Source organism: Gavia stellata, chromosome 4 (genome assembly GCF_030936135.1).
Source record: "Gavia stellata isolate bGavSte3 chromosome 4, bGavSte3.hap2, whole genome shotgun sequence".
Lineage (NCBI taxonomy): Eukaryota > Metazoa > Chordata > Aves > Gaviiformes > Gaviidae > Gavia > Gavia stellata.
Genome location: NC_082597.1, coordinates 37832999 through 37854606, shown reverse-complemented (window position 1 = coordinate 37854606; position 21608 = coordinate 37832999). Strand labels below are relative to the sequence as shown.

General features: G+C 42.9%; 1 protein-coding gene across 2 annotated transcripts in view; it reads right to left on the bottom strand.

The window, feature by feature from the left end:
* SRGAP1 (SLIT-ROBO Rho GTPase activating protein 1) overlaps positions 1-21381 on the bottom strand; it is a 148745-nt gene extending 127364 nt beyond the window's left edge. For both annotated transcript variants that reach the window (XM_059817120.1, XM_059817121.1), the window contains exon 1: positions 21315-21381. In XM_059817120.1, the coding sequence (XP_059673103.1) occupies positions 21315-21381 (67 nt within the window). The remainder of the gene's footprint in view (positions 1-21314) is intronic.
* Between the last annotated feature and the right edge of the window lie 227 nt (positions 21382-21608).

The following is a 21608-nucleotide window of genomic DNA, read 5'->3' as shown; positions in this document are numbered from 1 at the left end:
GGAACAAGACAAATGCCAGGATCACATCTCTGGACCTCAGGAAAGCAGACTTTGGTCTGTTCAGGGACTTGCTGGCAGCCCATGGGATACTGTCCTGGAGAGAAGAGGGTCTAGGCCAGCTGGTTGATTTTCAAGGATCACCTCCTCCAAGCTCAAGAATGGTCCACCCTGATGAGCAGGAAGTCAAGCAAGAGTGGCAGGAGGCCTATATGGATGAACAAGGAGCTCTTGACAAAACTCAAACATAAGGGACCAGGTTAGGAAAGCCAAAGTCTGTCTGGTGTTGCATCTGGCTAGGGACATGAAGGGCAACAAGAAGGGCTTCTGCAAGCGTATCACCAACAAAAGGAAGACTAGGGAAAAATGTGGGGCCACTGCTGAATGGAGCAGAGAACATGGTGACAAAAGACAGAGAAAATGCAGAGGTACTCAACGCCATCTTCACTTTGGACTTTAGTGGCAAGACTTGCCTTCAGCAATCTCAGGTTCCTGAGACCAGTGGAAAAGTCAAGAGCAAGCAAGATTTACCATTGGTACAAGAGGATTAGTCTAGGGAACATTTATGCAAACTGGACATACATAAGTCCACTAGACCTGATGGGATGCACCCATGAATGCTGAGAGAGCTGGTTAATGCCATTACAAGGCTACTCTTGATTATCTTCGAAAGGTCATAGCTATTGGGACAGGTTCCTGAGGACTAGTGACGAGTGGTGTCCCTCAGAAGTCTGTATTAGGACCAGTACTGTTTAATATCTTCATTAATGACCCGGACAGTGGGATCAAGTGCACCCTCAGCAAGTTTGCAGACGACACCAAGCTGAGTGGTGCAGTTGACACACCTGAGGGATGGGATGCCATCAAGAGGGACATGGACAAGCTCAAGAAGTGGGCCCATGTGAACCTCATGAGGTTCAACAAGGCCAAGTGCAAGGTCCTGCACCTGGGTCAGGGCAATCCCTCATATCAATACAGGCTGGGGGATGAAGGGATTGAGAGCAGCCCTGTGGAGAAGGACTTAAGAGTACTGGTGGATGAAAAGCTGGACATGAGCCAGCAATGTGCACTCGCAGCCCAGAAAGCCAACTGTTTCCTGGGCTGCATCAACAGAAGCGTGGCCAGCAGACAGAGGGAGCTGATTCTGCCCCTCTGCTCTGGTGAGACACCACCCGGAGTACTGCATCCAGCTCTGGAGTCCTCAGTACAAGACAGACGTGGACCTGTTGGAGCGAGTCCAGAGGAGAGCCACAAAAATGATCAGAGGGATGGAACACCTCTCCTATGAGGAAAGGCTGAGAGAGTTGGGGTTGTTCAGCCTGGAAAAGAGAAGGCTCCGAGGAGACCTTATTGCAGCCTTTCAGTACTTAAAGGGGGCTTATAAGAAAGATGGGGACAGACTTTTTAGTAGGGCCTGTTGCCATAGGACAAGCGGTAATGGTTTTAAACTAAAAGAGGGTAGATTCAGTCTAGATATAAGGAAGAAATTTTTTACGATGAGGGCGGTGAAATACTGGAACAGATTGCCCAGAGAGGTGGTAGATGCCCCATGCCTGGAAACATTCAAGGTTAAGTTGGACAGGGCTTTGAGCAACCTGATCTAGTTGAAGAAGTCACTGCTCATTGCAGGGGGGTTGGACTAGATGACCTTTAAAGGTCCCTTCCAACCCAAACCATTCTATGATTCTATGTCTAGAAAAAAGCAAATGCGACTCCTATCCTCAAGAAGGAAAAGAGGGAAGATCCAGGAACTACAGCTCAGCCAATTTCACCTTGATCCCAGGGAAGGTGAAACAGTAAGTAATTCTGGAAATTATTTCCAAACGTATTAAGAACAAGAAGGTGATTTCAAGTTGTCATTATATATTTATGAAAGAAAAATCAGGCTTGACCAACCTGATAGCCTTCTACAATGAGATGATTCGCTTGGCAGATGAGGGAAGAACAGTGGATGTTGTCTGTCTTAACTTTAGTAAGGCTTTCAGCACTGTCCCCTACAATATCCTCATGGAAAAACTGACAGAAGTAGGGCTAGATGAACGGACACTGAGGTGGACTGAAAACTGGTTGAACTGTCAATCTCAAAGGCTTGAGATCAGCAGTATGAAGTCCAGCTGGAGGCCAGTCTTAGTGGTGCACCCCAGGGGCTGATACTGGGGCCAATACTATTTAACATCTTCGTTAACAACCTGGATGACTGGTCAGAGTGCATCCTCAGCAAGTCTACAGATGATACAAAACTGCGAAGAGCAGCTGATACACCATATCGTTATGCTGCCATTCAAAGGGACCTCAACAGGCTGGAGAAATGGACAGACAGGAACCTCATGAAGTTTACCAAAGGGAAATGCAAAGTCCTGCACCTGTGAAGGAATAATCCCAGGCACCAGTACACAGTACTGGTTGGGAAGCAGCTTGGCAAAAAAAATGTCTTAAGGGACACCAATTTGAACATGAGTCCATAATGTGCCTTTATGGCAAAGAAGGCCAACAGCCTCCTGGGTTGCATTAGGAAGGCTTTGCCAGCAGGTCAAGGGAGGTGATTTTTTGTTTCTACTCAGCACTGGCGAGATCTCATCTGCAGTGCTGTGTCCAGTTCTGAGCTCCTTGGTACAACAGGCATACTAGAGTGAGTCCAGCAAAGGCCCACAAAGATGATTAAAGCACTGCAGCATCTCACATACAGGGAGAAGCTGAGAGAGCTGGGATTGTTCATCCTGAATAAGAGAAGGCTCAAGGAGGATCTTAACAATGTTTAAAAATATCTCATGGGGGAGAGGAGAGAGGAAAATAGAAGTTGGAGCCAGACTCTTCTCAGTGATCCCCAGGGAAAGGACAAGAGGCAATAGGCACTAACTGATATTCAGGAAAAAAAGACCTTTTTAAATTTCCATTCTCAAGTTATTAGCATCTCCCTTATGTGAGGTTACTGTACTGATCCTTGTGACAAACAAGAACCAGTCATGATCAAGTCAGGCAACAGGAAGAGCCATTTAGTAGCACATTCTATAAATGCAACACAATGTCCCTGCCTCTCCTTCCTGGTAAAGGATCCCACATGCCAGTTGAGGTTGTTCCAAGGGGAGGGAGGACAATAGCTTTATTCTGAAAATTAATTACTTGTATGGGATGCAGCAAAGGGGATGCAAGATGTGTGTCAGGGCAGGAGATTTAAACAAGTTCCAAGTATATTGTTACTGTGAAGTATCCTTCACACCTCCACAATTAAGATGCACTGTGTTCTGCACTTAAAATGGATTTTACTGTTCACCCAATAAAACTGGGATGTTATATTTCCAGAACAGCCCACAAAATAAAATTTTGACCAGTGAAGATCACAACAGTTATTTAACGCAAAGGGCTATGCCTTTCCTCTCCAAAAGTCTGACCAAAAGTCCACTGAAGTCAATAGTAGCTTTCTTCTGAATTTAGTGAGTTTTGATTAGGTCCTTTAAAAAGACAGTATGGATTTTGCTCTTGAAAGCACTTTCTTGATAGGAAAGAGCAGGAGGCTGTAAAATACCCAAAGAGATAGGTAATTAGGGAAATGGACTATCTTGAGCCATGTCTGAGAGCTCTTCTACCCAAACAAGGAGTAGAATCAATTGTTTCCCAGACAACAGCAGTCTTTTGTCATTGTTGGATTTGGCATTTAAACTGCAGAGGACAGACATAGGACAGACGGCCAAAGCTTCATCCCAACCATCTTTTTAAGGTCTTCCTTTAAATAACTCATTTAAGACAGGAGATTATTCCATTGTCTCATCACATGTAATAAGCCAGTAAACATTAGATAAGTGAGTGCAAAAGAAAACCAGCTTCAAATCTGCTACACTTCCTCTTACCAGTGTCTGTTGTGAAGAGGCGACTATAGTTTGTATTTTTGCCAAAGGTCATTTCAGAGACAAATTAAGAAACCCTTGAAGCGACTATATATTATTCCTTAAAGGTCCCAGTTTTATAATTTATTGCACACTGGCAATTTGCTGAGGCTGCGTAGACAACTTTGGCAACACAGAGCAACGTACACCTCAGAACAGACCAGAAAAGATTTATTGTCATTCTTCATGTTTAAAGGAAATACCGCATTGTATTTAAATCACACAAACTAAGTACAAAGATGAGTAAGGGAAGAATGCAATTACAATGCATGTACAGACCTAAAACCAAAATACGATAATAGTATAATCATTGCTATTAATTTTACATTGCAATAAAGGTATTTTCTGTACGAAAAATTAAAATGAGAAAGAAAACCCAAAACCAAACCACTGAATAATTTGAAAAATATTTCCTTAAAGTATCTTGACTAAGATGCTCAGGGATGTGAAGAAGGGGAATCTTATTTTAAGAGCTTCCCAAGTAAAAATTACTGGTTTATTGTAAACTGAGCACTTAACTTTGTAAACAGATGTGCTTCTTCCAAACTTCCTCCACCCCATCCATTGTTTTATCTATTTATCTGATTTAATGCAAGTTTCTCTTACACAAAGCAAAAAAGAATGCAATTGAAACTCCTGTCCTAATTAAAGGTTTCTTTGTTCTATTATGAACCTTACTTGACTGCTCAATACTATTGCCCAGAAGAACAATATGTATTTAAATATCTAATTCCCTCAAGGAAAAGAGAGTCCATTTGGAGCTCTGTAACTATAACAAACTGTCTTGGGGACAAAATGCTATTAAAAAATACATATTAATCTAAACTTTCTTCCTGACCCTAACACTCCACACCCTGTACCCACTTATCTTTACATTTCTAACATTTTGTACACTTAGAGTCATGTGCATCTGCCTTATGTACCAGCTCATGAGGTTTGAACTGTGGAGAGGGTGGAAGTAGAGACCATTGAGAGACAAAGTTACTCAGAATTAGGTACAGTGTCAGAAGACACCACAGGATTTTCACCACCACCCATGACACTTGCAAACAAAAGGGACCTCCACAAACAGCTGCATTTCTCAGAAATTCTAGCCCTGGTAATCAGTGGCAAGACACGTAGGACAGCAGCTTTCAGACAGGCTATAGATTTCGCACTCAAAGATAAAATTGACCAACAACCTCACCCCACTCAAAATAAATGCAAAACTTACTTTTCCAGCTCAGCTTTTTGTAGGCAACATGAGCCTGTAGCTGACTGAGCTATTTATCCTGCAGAATGATAAAGAAGCACGATACCAACGTCACTTGTAAATTCCATAGGTGGGAGCCACTGAACACAACAGTGTGAAGCCTCTGAACATCTTGTTAGAAATTTGCAGATGTCTATTGAAATGGTGGTGTGCAGTTCTGTTTGGGAGCATAATATAATCTAAGAGGCTCCCAAGGGAAAAGCCTTACAGCTCCTTGTTCATCTCTTGACCAAGCATGTTACCTTCCCACACATTCCAAGTACGATCATGATACAGGCAATTATGCATTCAGTAACAGGGCAGCATCTGCAACCAGTCCTCAGCCATGTAACATGGTGCACACATACCCTAATTATGTGACATGCATTTCAGGCCACAAGACAACAGTATATCTAGTCACAACAGAAGGAAGGGGTGTAGGGCTATGAGGAAGTGGGGCAGAAAGCAAGATCTTGGTCACCCAAAAAAAAAAAAATCATTGTAATAATAACTTGGCCCACAGCTTGCCCCAAAATCCTACCTGAAGCAGCTCTCCGGATGGAGGTGATTCTGATAAACTGTGTCTGGCCTAGGGTCCACAGGTTGGCTCTGTTTGTTCAAGGCTACAGTGTATCATCATTATCGATTCAGGGACTTGCATTGAAAGTAAAAAAAATCACCACTTTCTGGTTAGTGCTCTGTGTTCTATACACACAGACACACACACACGATGTTCAGCAACACTATCCTGTCACCAAAGTACTTTTTCTGTGACAACGTTTAGGGAAATAGCGTGCCACATCTGTAAAGCAGTTCAGCAAACTTATTTGAAATATGAACTCAAAGCTTTTTAATATTAACACAACTTTTGTTCATGAGGCAAAAATCATTCTCTTCATTCAATCTTCTATGGAACCTTCATTCCATCAATATTGCAATTTCACAGCTAAACATATTAATAGGGTCATAAATATTTAGATTATGTAATAAAGACAGTGAAAGCCGCCGATAAAATGCTGTTAACATTCATTTACAGCAGCTGGGAAGGCCCTGCCAAATGTTGCTTTACGTAACAGGTCGTGACGCTCTGACTGCATTAAGCTTTCTGATCACTCTTCCTTTATTTGCTATGATTTTGAACACAATATGAGACAGCACAGACTAACCAATAGATTTAGAAGCCCTTTCAAGCACACCAACATTTCAAAGGTTTAAAAGATTAAAATATCAAGAAGAGCCTTGTGGTTACTATGTTTGTGCTTTTGGATTTTATAGCGCAGACATGAAAGTGACATTCACATCACCTATCTGCATTAGCTCCACAATTCAGTGCCTCCCATAAATTTTAAAAGTTTACTTTATTGTACCATACTTTAGTTAAGCTATATGCAAAAAAGGAAAACAACATGCAGTAAACTGAAAACATCTCCACTACAGTTTTCACAAGGCATCTTGAGTACTACGGAAACATTCTGTAATATGTACATAATCCTGTCCGCAGCCTACATTAATTTTATCTTGAGAGTTGCACCTGATTCAAGTGACATTTCTTGCTTTGTTCAGTATATTCTGCATTACATTTCCTTTGTTTCAGAACAGTCTCTGCTACACTTAAGAAGTCAGGATTCCCAAAGCATGGGTCAGATCCTACAAGCTCTCAGGCAAGCGTCAGGCAGGCATGCGGACTGTGGGACTAGGTCAGAACGTTTTACTGTAAAAAACGATGACTCACAGTTTGATTCATTCATTTTGCATATTTCCATGCCAAAATTAAGCGCAATCCTGCAGACATTTATGGAGATTAGCAGCCCTAGGAAGGTTAAGAGCTCTGGTGAGGTCAACAAATTCATGTGTGTAAAGTAAACAAGGCTGTGCATAACAGGACACACACAGCAGCTACTATACTGCTTGTAAAAGCAATACCACTTCATTCATCCCTCCAGCCCTGTATTCATTAGCAACTATTCAGAGCACTGAATACATTACAAAGCCTAATGCGTTAACTGACTGAAATTTTACAGCAGTGGGTCTCAAGCTTTCCCTGTAGCCAAGGCTCATTAGAGAGAATTGACATGTCTATACACAACCGAGGAGTTTCGGCAGCACTTACCAGCTCCAGCTCCACCCCACCCAAGTGGGGCACTGCTTCAGCAAGGCCCACCTCACTGCTTGGGAAACTACAAGCTAAAGTAAAAGAGACCTGACTAATTACCAGATGTTGACAAAAATCTTAGCCATTACAAAAAAAAAAAAATTCACAAAAGGGGAACACCAGTTTCACCAATACTCATTCAGTGTTGTGAAGTCTGCATCGAATTACAAGGAACTCGGTACTTGGTTTTTGATTTGAGTAAGGCTCACTTCTAGAGACTTCAGTCACGTCTAGAAACTCTTGTCAGTGCATTCAGTCACCTGAAGTTAAGATCTCTCTTCACTTTAAATTAAGTGCTCTTGCCCAAGTTAGAGCGGAGTCTTGTCCCAGACTTGGAGAAGGAGAGACCGAAAGTGTTTTTTTCACTGAGTCAGGTCTATTTGCACAAGAACTACAGAAAAGGCATGTCTTCCAAAAATCACAGACTCTTGAGATGAGATTCAATGGGGCAATTCCAAGGTTATAAACACACTGTAATAGGAATAATGGCCCATATGATCCTAATAACAGGTCTGAATCCCCACTGCACTACACAATGTGCAAGCTGTACCTTAAAAATCTCTCTTTCAGAGCATCTTGCAAATAGACACAAGCAAAGTGGAGGTTCCTCAACTAGAGGTAGTTATCATAGCTAATCCCATGATCTCACATACTACTGATATCTTACGAACTGAGAAGAAAGTAATTACAGAGATGTTATCTTAAAAAAAAAAGTATTTGGAATTAAATTTACTTTCAAATATCCTAACACAAGCAATGCTAAGAAAATAAAAAAACCACATAATGTAAACAGCATGTGCTCTGCAAGTCAGATGTTACAACTGAGAAAACAACAGATTACATACGAATACTTAGTTAGGGAACTGAAGTTTCTAGTAAGTCTTCACATATATTCTATATCTTTATTTACAGTATCTTTAATAAGCTTATAAGCATCCTCTTATCCAGTAGTAACTGCTACTGATTCAGGATGCATTAGCTATTAATTTAATACAACAGTCAATTTACAATTTTTTTTTTTTTTAAAAGTAATCAAATTAATAGCTACATAAATTACCGGGTAACTGAGTGGAGTGGAGGACAGGACTAAGAACAAACTGTTCTTTTCAACACAAAATATGCCAGTGCACAAATTCAGAAACATACCTGAAGGGTCTTCTTAAATCCCCTTTTTAAATCAAGTTGAAAAGAATTTCCATCTTCTTGCCTGATTCTGAGCTATGCTACTTTGCATACAGCTGTTCAAACAACCTGACTCCACCACATGCAGCTGAAGTAGTACAAGTAAAGAATAGGCATGTTAATACACCCAAGTTAAGCCCAGTATCTACAAGTACCTTGGCTTTTTGAAATACCGTCTGCTGCCCTCCAAAACAGTTCTGCAAAGGAAATAACCTGATCAACTGCCATAACTGACAAAGAGTTCTTCAGGCTTCCTTCTTCTTACAGCTATATTAATGCATGGTAATCATTCACCTCTAGCCACTAAACCCCAAAACATTCACTGTTATTTGACTAACAACTGCAGGCTTGCCTCAGTAATATTTGCAGACCTACTCCCCTTCTTTCCTCCTTAAACATCAGTTGAGGTATTTTTTCCACCCTCAAAAAAAACCCCTACTCTTCACAGATATGAAATAAGTCTGGAATATTTGCAGAGTAAGTTTCTGATGGCTGCAATGAAAGCTGTTTGTGAATCTGAAACTCAGGCAACTGGCGAGCAGAATCACCATGGGACACAGGACTGAATACGCTGTATGAACAGAGTGCTGCAGGAAGAATCATTGGAGCAAAGGTTCATGCAAACAAACATTCATTCGTGAACCTTTCAAATAACGCTGAACAAACATTTTTTCATAGATTGTCTGCAAAACTAGAGACAATCTGCCAAAAATGGCCTTAAATGCTGTCAGGGCATTAAAATTAAAAATCAATACAAAGGAAAGGGTTGGGTTTTTATTATGTATACTGTATGACCACATGCAATGAATAAATAAGATATTGTCTGAATACTTCCCCCTCCAGATTAATAAGTATTCTTAATTTAGAATGGTCACACAAACATGTCAATCCTACAGCCCTCCCCCTTTCCCATTTCTTTAAAAAAAGAAGTTAAGCAGGAACACACGCTTGCTGGAATACGTAGTGAGACCTGTATCTCTCAGGTGATTGCTCTCACTACCAGGCAATGGATTCATAATCACTCTGTAAATAATTATGTACTCATTACTTAATGAGTAATGCAGAAAGCAGAAAAAGCAGAAGAGCTTCAACAAACAGGAAAACAGGGAGACTTGTCCCAGAATACTCTGTTCCCCAGTTCTCAGAGCAATCACTTGCAAGGGGGGAGATCTGGATTCAAAACTCAATTTTGAGTAAGATAAAGGTAGCAAGGTGTGAAACCAGACTCCTCATGCAAATACTCTGGTCACTAGGAAGGGTGCACTGATCAGATTCCTAATGCTGCAATATCATACATATTTCCACACAGCTAAGCAAAAGTAACTAACATTTTTAGGTCTTCTCTGGTGGCAACTCAGATCACATCAGCGTGGATGGGGCTGGCACTTATCTCTCGCCTCTGTCAGCTGGAGGCAAGGCAGTTTCTGGTCTATAAATAAAGGAACTACGTTAGCAAGATGTTTTGCTTCAAATTATAACTCCTGCAAACAGTTTACAGAATACACATGTAGGCCAGTATATGCAGTCACATAAACATACCCACAGACACCTCTGAAGTGAGACGGCATCCAAAGGGGAACTAAACATGGCATCTGAAAGGCAAACACAGGAGCTAGAGTTCTTTTATGGATTTAATCCCATGGGATATTTTTCACCCTAAGCCTCTTTGAGCCCATATGGAAGAGTGTGGGAACTGCTGTTGCAGTCTGTAGTCTCTCAGGCCTTATCAGAGACCTCCCCCGTTACGCAGAGGCCATCCTGCAACCACCGGGGAACGACACAGAGCTATACTGAACTGGCCGGCGGGCCACCAGCAAGGCGTGCACTTGGTATCTCCTTAAACAGTCCCTCTGCCAACCCATCCTCTCTCACCAGTTACACACCGCTCTGCTAGTCAGGGCGGTACATACTGGAGGGATGACCCTTTGGCTCTTATTTTCAATCATTTTTCCCTCTTGATATGAAAAAGAGGGTCTTCTTGCTATGCATCATCAAATCAGTTATCAGGGATTGTCCAGAGAGGTTTTCCAGAGATGTTCTGAAAGACAGGCAAAAGCTGCTAAGCAAATTAGCTTTTGGTCTTCAGTGGTCAGAGTTATCCTTTCACTTTCACCAGCCTCTCAGTACTGCATGCCTCATTGCAGCCTAGTGCAACATACATACACTTTACCAGATGTTTTTTTAGACATAAAAGCAGTCTCATAAGAAAAAGGTGCTCCAGTTTTCTGTATGTAGGTACAGTCAGCCAAAGCCACATATAATTCAATATTCATTCCCCCTTGTTCTGCTATGTTAGCAGGTAGAAGCAGCGCTGGAGCCCTGCTCAAATACAGAGGGTTTTTTCCTTGTCCACAGTTTTGCCACTAACATTTCCACATTTTTCTGTACTTAAAGTACCGGAGACATCTCCACAAGACCAGATATCATGTCTCCCTAAGGTGCCGTTATTCAGAATGGTTATCATGATACTGCATTAAAACCTTGGCAGAAGACACCTGAAGCCAGAAGTCTCAAAGGACAGTTGGAGGAAAAACAATAAAACCCCCAATTCTCACACCCCATAACCTCTCAGGCCCAGCAGAAACCTGAAAAAGTAACATTTTATTCCGTGTTCCCAATTTATAGGTTCTGGCTTAATCAAGTTTTTTGATACAGAGCTGTCTGTCTAGACACCAGTGAAGCTCAGTAACTTCAGTCAGGTACAAGGAACAGGATGGTTCAAGATGCTCCTGGCTGCTTGTTTCTCAATAACGCCATATGATCAAGTTTGCATGGGGTAGTGTATTCTGCCCTCCCTCAGGTAAAGTTAAAGACAGCAGCGGGAGTACTGCTTAAGCAGCACAGGATCTGACCCACAACTACAACATCATGGCATCAGAAGTGGCTGGCAATTAAAGGATTACAATGCAGTCAACGATAATCTGATGAGCTCAGCTGCAGATGCACACAGACTGCTCATAGCAGGCTGCCGGGGAAGAAGCGATGCCGAGTGTGCATGGCAGCACTCACTGCTGCCAGGCTCCTCCACAGCACCCTGGGAGGAGAGGAGCCACTAGTAGGTGGGGACCTGCTACCTGCACTGGGCTCCCTCATCTCTTCTGCACAGGGGACCTTCTCCCACTTTGCACTTGGTTGTGACTTCAGTGCAAGGGTATCTGAGGAGGTTAACGCTTTTGTTCTATTTTCTGCCATGACATTAAGAATCTCACTAATTTTATGCACTGTTACTTGGAAATTAGGAAGGCACAAATATATGAAGGCAGCCTTAAAAAATGCACATAATGCACACAACCCTATTACATCGGGTCTTAACCTCTAGTAGTCTGTTGGGCAGCAAAGACAGCATAGTTGTCAAGTTCTTAAACTTAAATGAAATTCTCAACTTAAATCAAGTTCTTAAACATACCAGTTATCCATTTGCAAACCATACCAAACAAGCTAGCTTTCCATTACACAGCTGGTTCTTCATAGAGCTGCTATTATTTACACCAAGAATGCAGAGACACCAATTTGCCACACACACAAGGCACCTATGAAGAAGAGTTTATATACTTTCATTTCTACTAATCATCAAATTAGTGATTTGCAAGAGGAAAAGCGTGTTGTGCCATCTAAACACTTACAACAACCTTGGTGTGTTAAGTGTCCTGTAACAAGGGTGAGAACTTCTTTTCTTTTTAATATACCTTTTGAATGCCTTCATAAATACTGTCAAAGGAATAAGAGTAACTTTATGCCTATCAACTTAGTCGCAGTGTGTTTTGCTACAGAGGCTAGTATTGCAGTGTATTTAGCAAGCAAGGAGAACAATGACTAGAGGCACTAGACAGCTGTCTGACACAGTGCCCTGAACTACCAGGAATATAAAACTTTAAGGAAAGGGACTGTGTGGATGATCAAGTCCAGCCTGCTGTTACAACAGGCAATCCTATTGTATCATCTTTCCTAAAAGATTATTTAGTGGCCAGTTATAATCTTAAAAAAAAAAAAAAAAAAAGGAGTTAATGATGAAAGCGTAAAGGTTTTTTGTCCAGCAGAAAAAGCAGAATAATAGATCTTCTTGTTCTATGATATAAAAAAATAAAGTGACTTGTAATCCTTTCAATTTCTCTATTACTTTCCAGAACAGTAACTTAATTGTTGAGTTTTTAGAAAGTTCAGTTCAGATGCCTGCTCATCTTGGTACTGAATGAACACTTATTTTATCTTGCCTTTGACCTAACGCTTTAGATTGTTTATCCTCTCTTCTCTTAAAAAAGAGGCAGAGGGGAAAGGCAGAGAACAGCAAAGCTTGAAAGAAGACAGGTTGTTGAAAGAACAAAGCCATACAAGAGCTATCACTGAATCTTATTAGACTTCTGCTGTACTCTGTACTTTGTAAACATGAGCAGATTCCTCTGATTTTCAGGAAGCAGATACTCTGGAGCTGGCTAGAACAGTAGAGACTGGTTTCTTTTACCATATGAAAGAATGTACACTGGAAAGCAAAAGGGGATCGGCACATCTCCTTATTTAGTTTAACACGTGGAATGAGCCAAGCCAAAAGCGTGCATTGCTCCGCTTCCGATACCTTGGAAGAAATAAGTCAAAGCAGCATCTTGAAGACTCCCGACACAAGACAGCACCAACAAACTGCTAGCAGATCCTAAACGTGGAGTAATTCAGATGAGTAAGCACTGAGTCAGTTAAGGAGTCTGGACAGTCCATTTACATGAATCTGCAGTAATCAGTTCTATTTTCCGCAACAGCTAATTATGTAAAGGGTTACAACCATTACTTCCTGGAAGTCATCATCCGGTAAGCCAGCTGCATTTGCTTTTTATTCCCAATATAGTTAACAAGCAATACTACACCATAAGTGTGCTAATTATATTTTTTGTAACTTCTATTTCACAATAAAAAAGTAATTTTATGTCTAGTATATTTTGAGAATATTTTGGTTAACATGTTAATAGAACTCTCTTGCCTGTTTGTCAGCACTTCTACATCTGTAATGGGAAGTCTCAGGAGGTTGCAACTGAAACACAAACAGGTTTTATCGATCAATAACAGGTAACATAAGAAAGTTAATAGGGATATTCTAACTGATGAATCCATGATCACACTTCTAAGCAAGTTCTACTGAAACTTTTTCTAGAAAAAGGATGGACAAAGAAAAACTTTTTTCCCTTCTCACCACTCTAATTAAAAGCAACCCCCCAGATGCTATGATCAAGGTAAATGCAGATCGAGTACCCACACACCTTCAGAGGGACTTCATTAAAACCAGATCAACTATACTGTCCTGCACTGGACAGAGTTAGAAGTTAATGACACAAGTCATCCTTAACTCATTTCACAGATATCTTTATTACGGAGTCAAATCATAAAGCGTACACTTTCTCCACAGCATCTTCTGAGAGCATTTAGTGGTTTTGCTGGCATTTGTTTCCTTGAGATTTTTCTGACATAGGAGGCTGGGCCCTTTTCTTGCCCAAATGAAGAGCACCTTCTCTTCCTACCTGCAACACCCACCTCATTAGCTTGCACGTAGAGCTGGGATTATTTTGTTGTGCCATCCATGAACTAAAACAAGCGTTTTCTCCTTCCAGAGAAAATAAACTGTTCATTATAACGTTTGCCCTCACTGATTAGCAGAGAATACTACGACGTCATGGCCATGCCCATATACAAGCCAGTTCTTGGAAACAGAACATTAGATTTGCTTGGGGTTATTTCCAAAACATTCTTCATTTTCCATAAAGAGACTGCATCTCAATCTCAGGATTTATCAAATGGTCACCTCCAGGTGAAATCCAGGTTTCCAGTGGGTTGTATAAGGCAAGATTGAATACTGCATCTTGAAATTCATACAGGTATATGCCTGAGAAATAGTGACATGAACAGAGGAGAGGGAAGGGGCTATGGAAGAGATTTTCCTTGCTCAGTTACTAAGCTGTAGCTAACAGAAAATGGCTTGAGAACACCATTGTTTTGCCTGGACAAGGTGGATTAGTGGGCAGAGCATAGGTAAAACATAATACACCACCTTTAGCCTACCAGGTGGCTATAATCGACTTCTGACACACTTCTGTGTCTACCAGAAGTAACTTCCACAAGCTGCAGAAAACAGCAGATTCCTGAGGAAGTGGTGCCTCAGGATTACCGCTCCCATTACAACAGATCAAAGTGAATTGTTTGTCTCAGAGCACTCCCACAGGACCAAGCCACCACACAAACTGCCCGAACAGCCTGCAGTTGTTTAAGCCTTGGAAACAAAGGAAAAAGAGCAGTGATAACCAACTCCTTTGGTTTTGGTGCCAGATACAGTCTGGTAACGTAAAAGACACGCAGCAAGCAGTCTTCCTGTACAGACAGCTCTGCCTCTTACCCAGGAGATGGTCCCATGCTTTCAACAATGGTCCTCTGTGCTTCATCTCAAGTATCTGCTACTGCACAGCCCACCAGCCTCATCCCCGTTAGCAGTACACAAGCAGCGATGCCAGCCATTGCACCTTCAACCACTGCCTCCGCTTTTCAGCTGCTGCTCTTCCTCCACATGCACGCATACGTACATACATACACCCACCCACAACCTCTTGAACCTCAGAGTATTTGGCATGGTGCCTGAGAGACAAGGAGTGGGGAAGGAAAAGGCATAAAAGCAACTTCAGGCGGAACAGGCTACTCATGACTCACAGCTCCCGGACTGACCAGCACAGAGCAAGGTCAGCCAGCCTTGCCTTGGAGATGGACAGCACTTGATTGGATCAGCCCAGATAGCTCAGAGCAGAGAGCACAGGGGAATCCCAGGAAGGTCGGGTCCGTAATGCAAGGTGCAAGATGCCGGCCACAGAGGAGATGCTGCCATGAGACTAAAACCTGCAGGAAGCAGAGGGCGCAGCATGCGGGTTGCAAGGAGCCCTGGTACACGTTCAGGCTAATCACTCACAAAAACAAACCCCCACACTCCAAAGCCTATTTTGCTCCGTGTAAGCTGAGCAGTAAGAGTAGATTAGACTCTAATAGGGATTAATACAAGTTAAGGTAGCACTAATTTCCACTAGAGAGACCAGAAAGGTTAGATGTGGGATAGTGTGACAGCTAGATGTAGCAGTGGCTTGAAAAACGGTGAAGGGGAGAAGAAGCACCATTGACACCTGCCTGGCTCCGTTTGTGCTCTCCTCCAGGTCCAGCCCTGTCTAGAACACAGATTAGACGTGCTGCACTGTCAAGTCATGGTCAGTGATTTCTAACAGGTTGTGTAACAGTCAGCAGGGGATTTCTTATCCAGTCTCAACAGCACTGACCCACTTTTTTCCAGTGCTACCATCCATCACCTCTGACTGACAAGGAGACCAGCTTTCACAAAAGGCAAAACCTAATCCAAGTGAAGTTTGAGGCAGAAAATTAGATGAAATTCGGGTCCCATTCTGTCTTACCGCAGCCATTTCAAAGCTGTAAGTTTAATTTTATTAGCAACTAGGACTTCAGTTCATAAAAAAGTGACCAATAAAAGATAATGGCAGGAAATTAAATGAACCTTAGCATGATTTAGAGCCTTGCTCTGCAACAGTGAAACTGCACAGAAGTACGTTTGGAAAGGAAAAAAAGCCCCAAAGAAGTGATCATAAAAGGATCCAAACTCCTTCAGAGTCAGAGACAAATTAAAGCTTTCTTAGAGAGTAACAAAAAATCGCAGGTATACACAAAACAGGTACACATTAAGTATGCCTTATGATTGCCATATTGACAGAAAGAAACACTGGTCAGACAGTCCATTTATGGCTCTCCCTTTCATGCATGCTACAGCAATTAGGAGTTTATTCACCTTTAAATTCAAGTCAAATAATAAATGTAGTTTTGCTGCAGTGCTGGGAGACACCAGCTGCAGTGCGTGGTCAAATCAGGAAAAACCCATAATTGTTCATTTTATGACTGAGCTATCTAAACCTGCAGATACCCCTTCCAGCTGCATAGTCAACTACAAACTCATAAACATTTACCTGGACAACTGAGGTTTGTACTCTGAAGGGAAGGATCAGAGAGCAGGAAGAAAGTAGTGGGGGGAAAAGGCAAGGAACTCTCCTTCATTAGCCTGACTCTCAAACAACATGTAACTCCAACTGAAAAACAGCATGGAGAACAATATCCTTTCTGTATAAGCCAATACTCATCGTGGTCAAGTTCTTTGATCAGAAAAATTTCTGCTGAACCACACTTAATAAACTTAAACTTTGGAAACTGGCATCACTTCATCAGAATTTTTCAAAATTAGACTTGAGAATTTTGGCATCATCCAAGGCACCAAATCTTTTGTTATGAAGATTTTTTCAAAATAGTTATCTGATAACTTTACTAAAATGTCAACTCAATTTATTTTTCAGAACTCAGCCTTTCCTCAGAGAGGCTTCTGTTGTTGTTTTAATTCTAGATTAGTTTAATCTGGAGTAAGTTAAAACTCAGTTTCACAAATTAGAATTTTCATTTTCCATAAAAATTAATTAGGCAATGTAATACAGAGTGCCAACAAATTGTTTCTGGTGGAAAATAGGAGTATTTTGTTCTAAAGAAGTTCACGCAAATATCGATCTTATGGAAGTGTCTCCCTTCACAAAGTTGCTTTTGGGCTTATGTTTTAAAAGCAATGTATTTCCACTCAGTCCCTTCCAACTGGAAAATGAAGGTGGAAAAAGGAAGCATCTAAGTAGCTCTTCCCTCAGACCTTTTCAGTTGGAGATGCCGTTGAGCAGGAAGGCCAAGAGACTGTTAAACTCCAAAGATCCTCAACAGTTCAAACCATACAGAGGATCTCACTGAACAAACAGGCCCAGATAATCAGTCAACACAATGCTTACCTATTCAGAGCACATTTCTCCTGTGCGTGGAAGGCCAGTTACAAGTCTTAAGAAGGTAAACAAGCTGGTTTAACACTTGACTCATCTGAAAGCTATTGAGCAGCATCCCCGATCCTCTGCTACTACTACACATTTGTTCTCCAGAGGGATAAATTTCTGAAGAGAGCCAGGTATTCAAGATCTCACTAGCTCACCCTTCACCATACCTGAGATACCCACATGGACATCAGAGGATGCTCTAGTATTTCTTCGCTACTGTGGGTTGCTCAGTAACTTTCTCAACAGACACTACTTCACATTATCAGCAGTACCAAGGAGCAGCTGGTCCTCAGAATACAAAAGGTAGGATAATAATAGGCTACTATAGTCAACTGAGCTTTGAGTTAAGGAATGCTGTGTATAAATCTAAGTAGGGTCACGTATCAGAAAATTAACTCCTAACTATACAACCAGTTTGTTGCTCATTTAAACAGGATTCCCTCCACTTTCTACCTCTAGTCGTATCCCCCACCCCAGCTGGAAGGTTGGTAGGAAACCTACATCCAATGACTTCAGAGGGCCTTTAAAATTATCACATTCTTCAGAAAAAACAATACAATTAATAGTCTGGATGATCAGGGATATTTTAAGAAGCAATTTTACTCAGTAATCCAATACAGTCTGCAGAAAGTTTACAAGGCACATTGCCCAAGCCATTTTAACAATAATATAAATTGTTCCTCAGAACTGTCAAAATGTTCTTCAATAAACAAGCTCTTGATGCCTTTCCTAAAGCTTTTGAATTAGAAGGTGAAACATGGCTGAGAAGTAGATGCCTCAGCAAAATTACCAAGTAACAAGGTCATACTGGAACTGAAGTGTATCAAGATAGCTCACTTCCAGCGAGTAAGAGTTACAGAACCAAGCAGTATTTCCCACGTGCCTTTATGTCTACAAATTAAGGTGCTTATGTCATCATAATATGCTTACATCCCCCAAAACAATGGAAATAGGTATCCATCTAGACACATCTAACTTCAGTATTAAGACATCCTTAAGAAATATCCTTCTGCTTTCTATATGATGCGCAGAGAAGTGAACACAATTCTCTTGCTGCTACAATTGGGATAGTTCTTGACAGAAGCTAGCCTGAAGAACAGGGATGTTGCAAAAAAATGTGTAATAAGACGTTCTGCCCGACAAGTCAGAAGTACCTTGTCCACTTCAGCTTGACAAACAGGTAACATTTGCAGGCTTTCTGCTGTTCCTGTGCGACCTCCACTAAAGCAACACCCAGTCTACTGATACTGCTGAAAGTCCAAGGAGAAGATGTCAGTTTACACCACCGAGGAACCAGGCAGAACAATTAACATCTGTTACTGCTTCCTATTTGAGGAGTTAAGAGCAGAAAAGCTATGTGAAGAATGGCACCGTTAAATCCTCATTTCCAAATATGGCACCATATACATACCCTACAGGCCATGTACATTAGAGGCCCCCTCTTTCTCCAGTATGAATATTCAGACATCTTACAACAGCATTTACAAATGCACACATCAGTGGTATGGTTTCTGAATCACGAACACTGGTGTTCAGCATGCTGGGCTCAATGCAACCTCATAACAAGGTAAGAGATATACATGGTGTTACACTCCTTTGCATGCGCTTGTCCCGAGGACCTCAAACGGCCAGTTTGCTGCCAAATTGCCCACATCCTTCAGGCAACTAAACATGCCAGCAGTGAGAAATCAGCTAGCCATAGCAAACACCAGAAATCATAAGCAGCAAAAGCGTTTTGGCCACACCCTTTCTCCCATCCTAATGCAATAAATTCCAGGTAGTATACAGGGACCTGCATTTCCTGCAATTATGTTCACTTGAAGTTACCTTGATGGCTAATTAGGACTGATTCCTTAGCCCTTTACCCCCCCAATATCAAAAAGATTTTCAAGGTATCACACAATGATATTATTACTTTGTTATAGTATCACTGAGATAGCATCGAGCAGAATTATGTCTTAGTACAGACGGTTCTTGCCACCTGAAATACAATTGTAGTCATGCTGGTTAAAGAAAAAGAAGCTCTGGCTACAATTTCTAGCTCAGTATACTTTTTCAAACAGCTGCTAATCAACAATTCAAGCGAGGCAGTTGGGATCAGACACACCACAGACCACCACAAAGGAGCAAAAGCAAGTCAAAATTCCTACTAAGCTATGCTTACAAATGCTACCCTCCCTCTGCAGTTATGATGGGGGACCATGACACCAAGGAGCCAGGTTATCAGAGATGCTTGCTACCTTAATATTTGTTGTTTATGAAATGATCCGATATAGGTAGCTGAAGGGCACATTATTTTTTCTTCATTATTCAGAAGAAAAGAAGGGCTTATATAGCAACTGGCTGTAGTTAATAAAGGCTGAGCCCGTAACAATCGTGTTAGGAGGAGGCAAAGAACAGCCTGCACACTCTGCAAAGAGCTTAAGATCTTGAACATTTTTTCTGCTCAGTGATCAAGACAAATCTCCACCATCTCCACGGAGAGGCAGAAGCACCAATCCTCCAGGGGCTCAATGGCAGTGAATCCACTAGCTATGTGAGAGCTGTCTCAGCCCTGCCCATGTCAAACAGACACTTGAAGCACGGCCTGCCTGCCAGCTCAGAGAAGACCCCTCACTGCCCACCTATCTGGCAGGTCTCTTATTTTAAGCCTAAATCCCTTCCTGGACCCAAAAAGACTTGCACTGGTGACAGGTATTTTTCACAAAAAGTTAAGCTTAGGAAAAAGAAAACTCAAAAACTATCTCTTTCCTTTTAAGAGGAAAAAGGACAACGAAACCACAAGAAGTGTCTTGAAAATTTCTCTCACAGGATCAAGTAAGAGGAAAAAATACTGTGCGATTACAGAAAGTCAACAAATCTTTGAACAGCTGTGGAGTGGTTCCTCCCACCCTATTTCAGACACCTCGGTTTCAAGGTACCCAGCCCTTGCCTGTGTGGGGCAGGAGGGCTCCTGAAGCCCACGGACTTGCATAGGGACATGCTCCGTCACTCCACAGAGACCATGGGCAGCATCAAGAAGGGTCCACCCCAGGTACATAAAGAGCACACCCACATCGTTTTAATAAACAGAGTTCAGGTGTTGCATAGCTTTTTTTAATGCTGCATTTCAGGTTCGCATCCATCCTCGAAGCTTGCATTTATTGCAATTTGTGTATTATGCAAGATATTCCCCGACAGCATCCAGAAGAAAAGGATGTGCACCAAGAGACCCACACCCCACTGCCCATGCTGCTACTTCCCCGTCCTCTGTTCCACCCAAGAGACTGACAGAGGGGAAAACGCTATGCGAGGAGAGGAAACCCGAGGGTCTGGAAGTGCTGGTGGCTCAAGCCAGGGTCTGCCGGCGCTGTCTTTGGCACAATAGTTGGATGCGATACAGCCGGGCGACGCGAGGCTGAAATACTTCCTGGGATGGCTGGAAGGGCTCATTCAATAGTCAAGGATAATTCTTCATTAGCCATCTTCCACAGCCCAACGCAGAAACTACAACCCTGAGGGGAGGGTGGGGGACACCAGCCATGTGCCTTAAGAAAGGGGAACGGCTCACTATTGTCTCTCGCCTCAGTTTAACTGCCAAGCTTTTTTTTTTTTTTAATACCCCCCGCCCCCAGTGTTACCGAAGTCGGTGGAGGAAGGGAAGGTGCTCCGCCGGGGCCGGGCAGCGGACACCCGCCGCACGCAGCTGCCGCCCGGCCCCTGCCCCCGCCGGCCCCTCACACAAACCGGCGCCGCGCAGGGTACGGGGGGTGCAGCGGCCGCCGCCTGCCGCCCTCTCCCCGCTCCCCCCCGCCTCTACCCCGCTCCCCCCCGCCGCCCCGAAGTTCAGGCAACAGGGACCGACCGCCCGGACGGCGGCGGCGGCGGCGGGGCCGGCCTCGGCCCGCAACCCGGGGGAAGGGGCCGGCAGGGCGGCCGGGCCGCCGCGGGGGCTCTCCCCGCCGCCGCCCAGCGCCCCTGAGGCCGGGGAGGCGCCTCCCGCGCCCCGCGCTTACCTTTCACTTGACTTTCATACTCCGCTATAATCTCTTTGTCCTTTTTGAATCTGCTCGGGGTTGACATTATCCACTTGCTTCTTCCGCTTCTCCCCCTGCTTCTCCTTGTTCTAAATTATTATTATTAATTGCTATTATTTTTCTGGAGAGGCTCCCAAGTTGTAGCAGATGGCCACAAGCCCGAACGAGCGCGGCGGCCGGGGCGGTGGCGGGCGGCTGGCCCCGTGGGAGCGCCGCCGGCACCGGCGGCGGCGAGGCGGGGAGGCGGCGATCAGACTAACCCCGGCGCGGGCA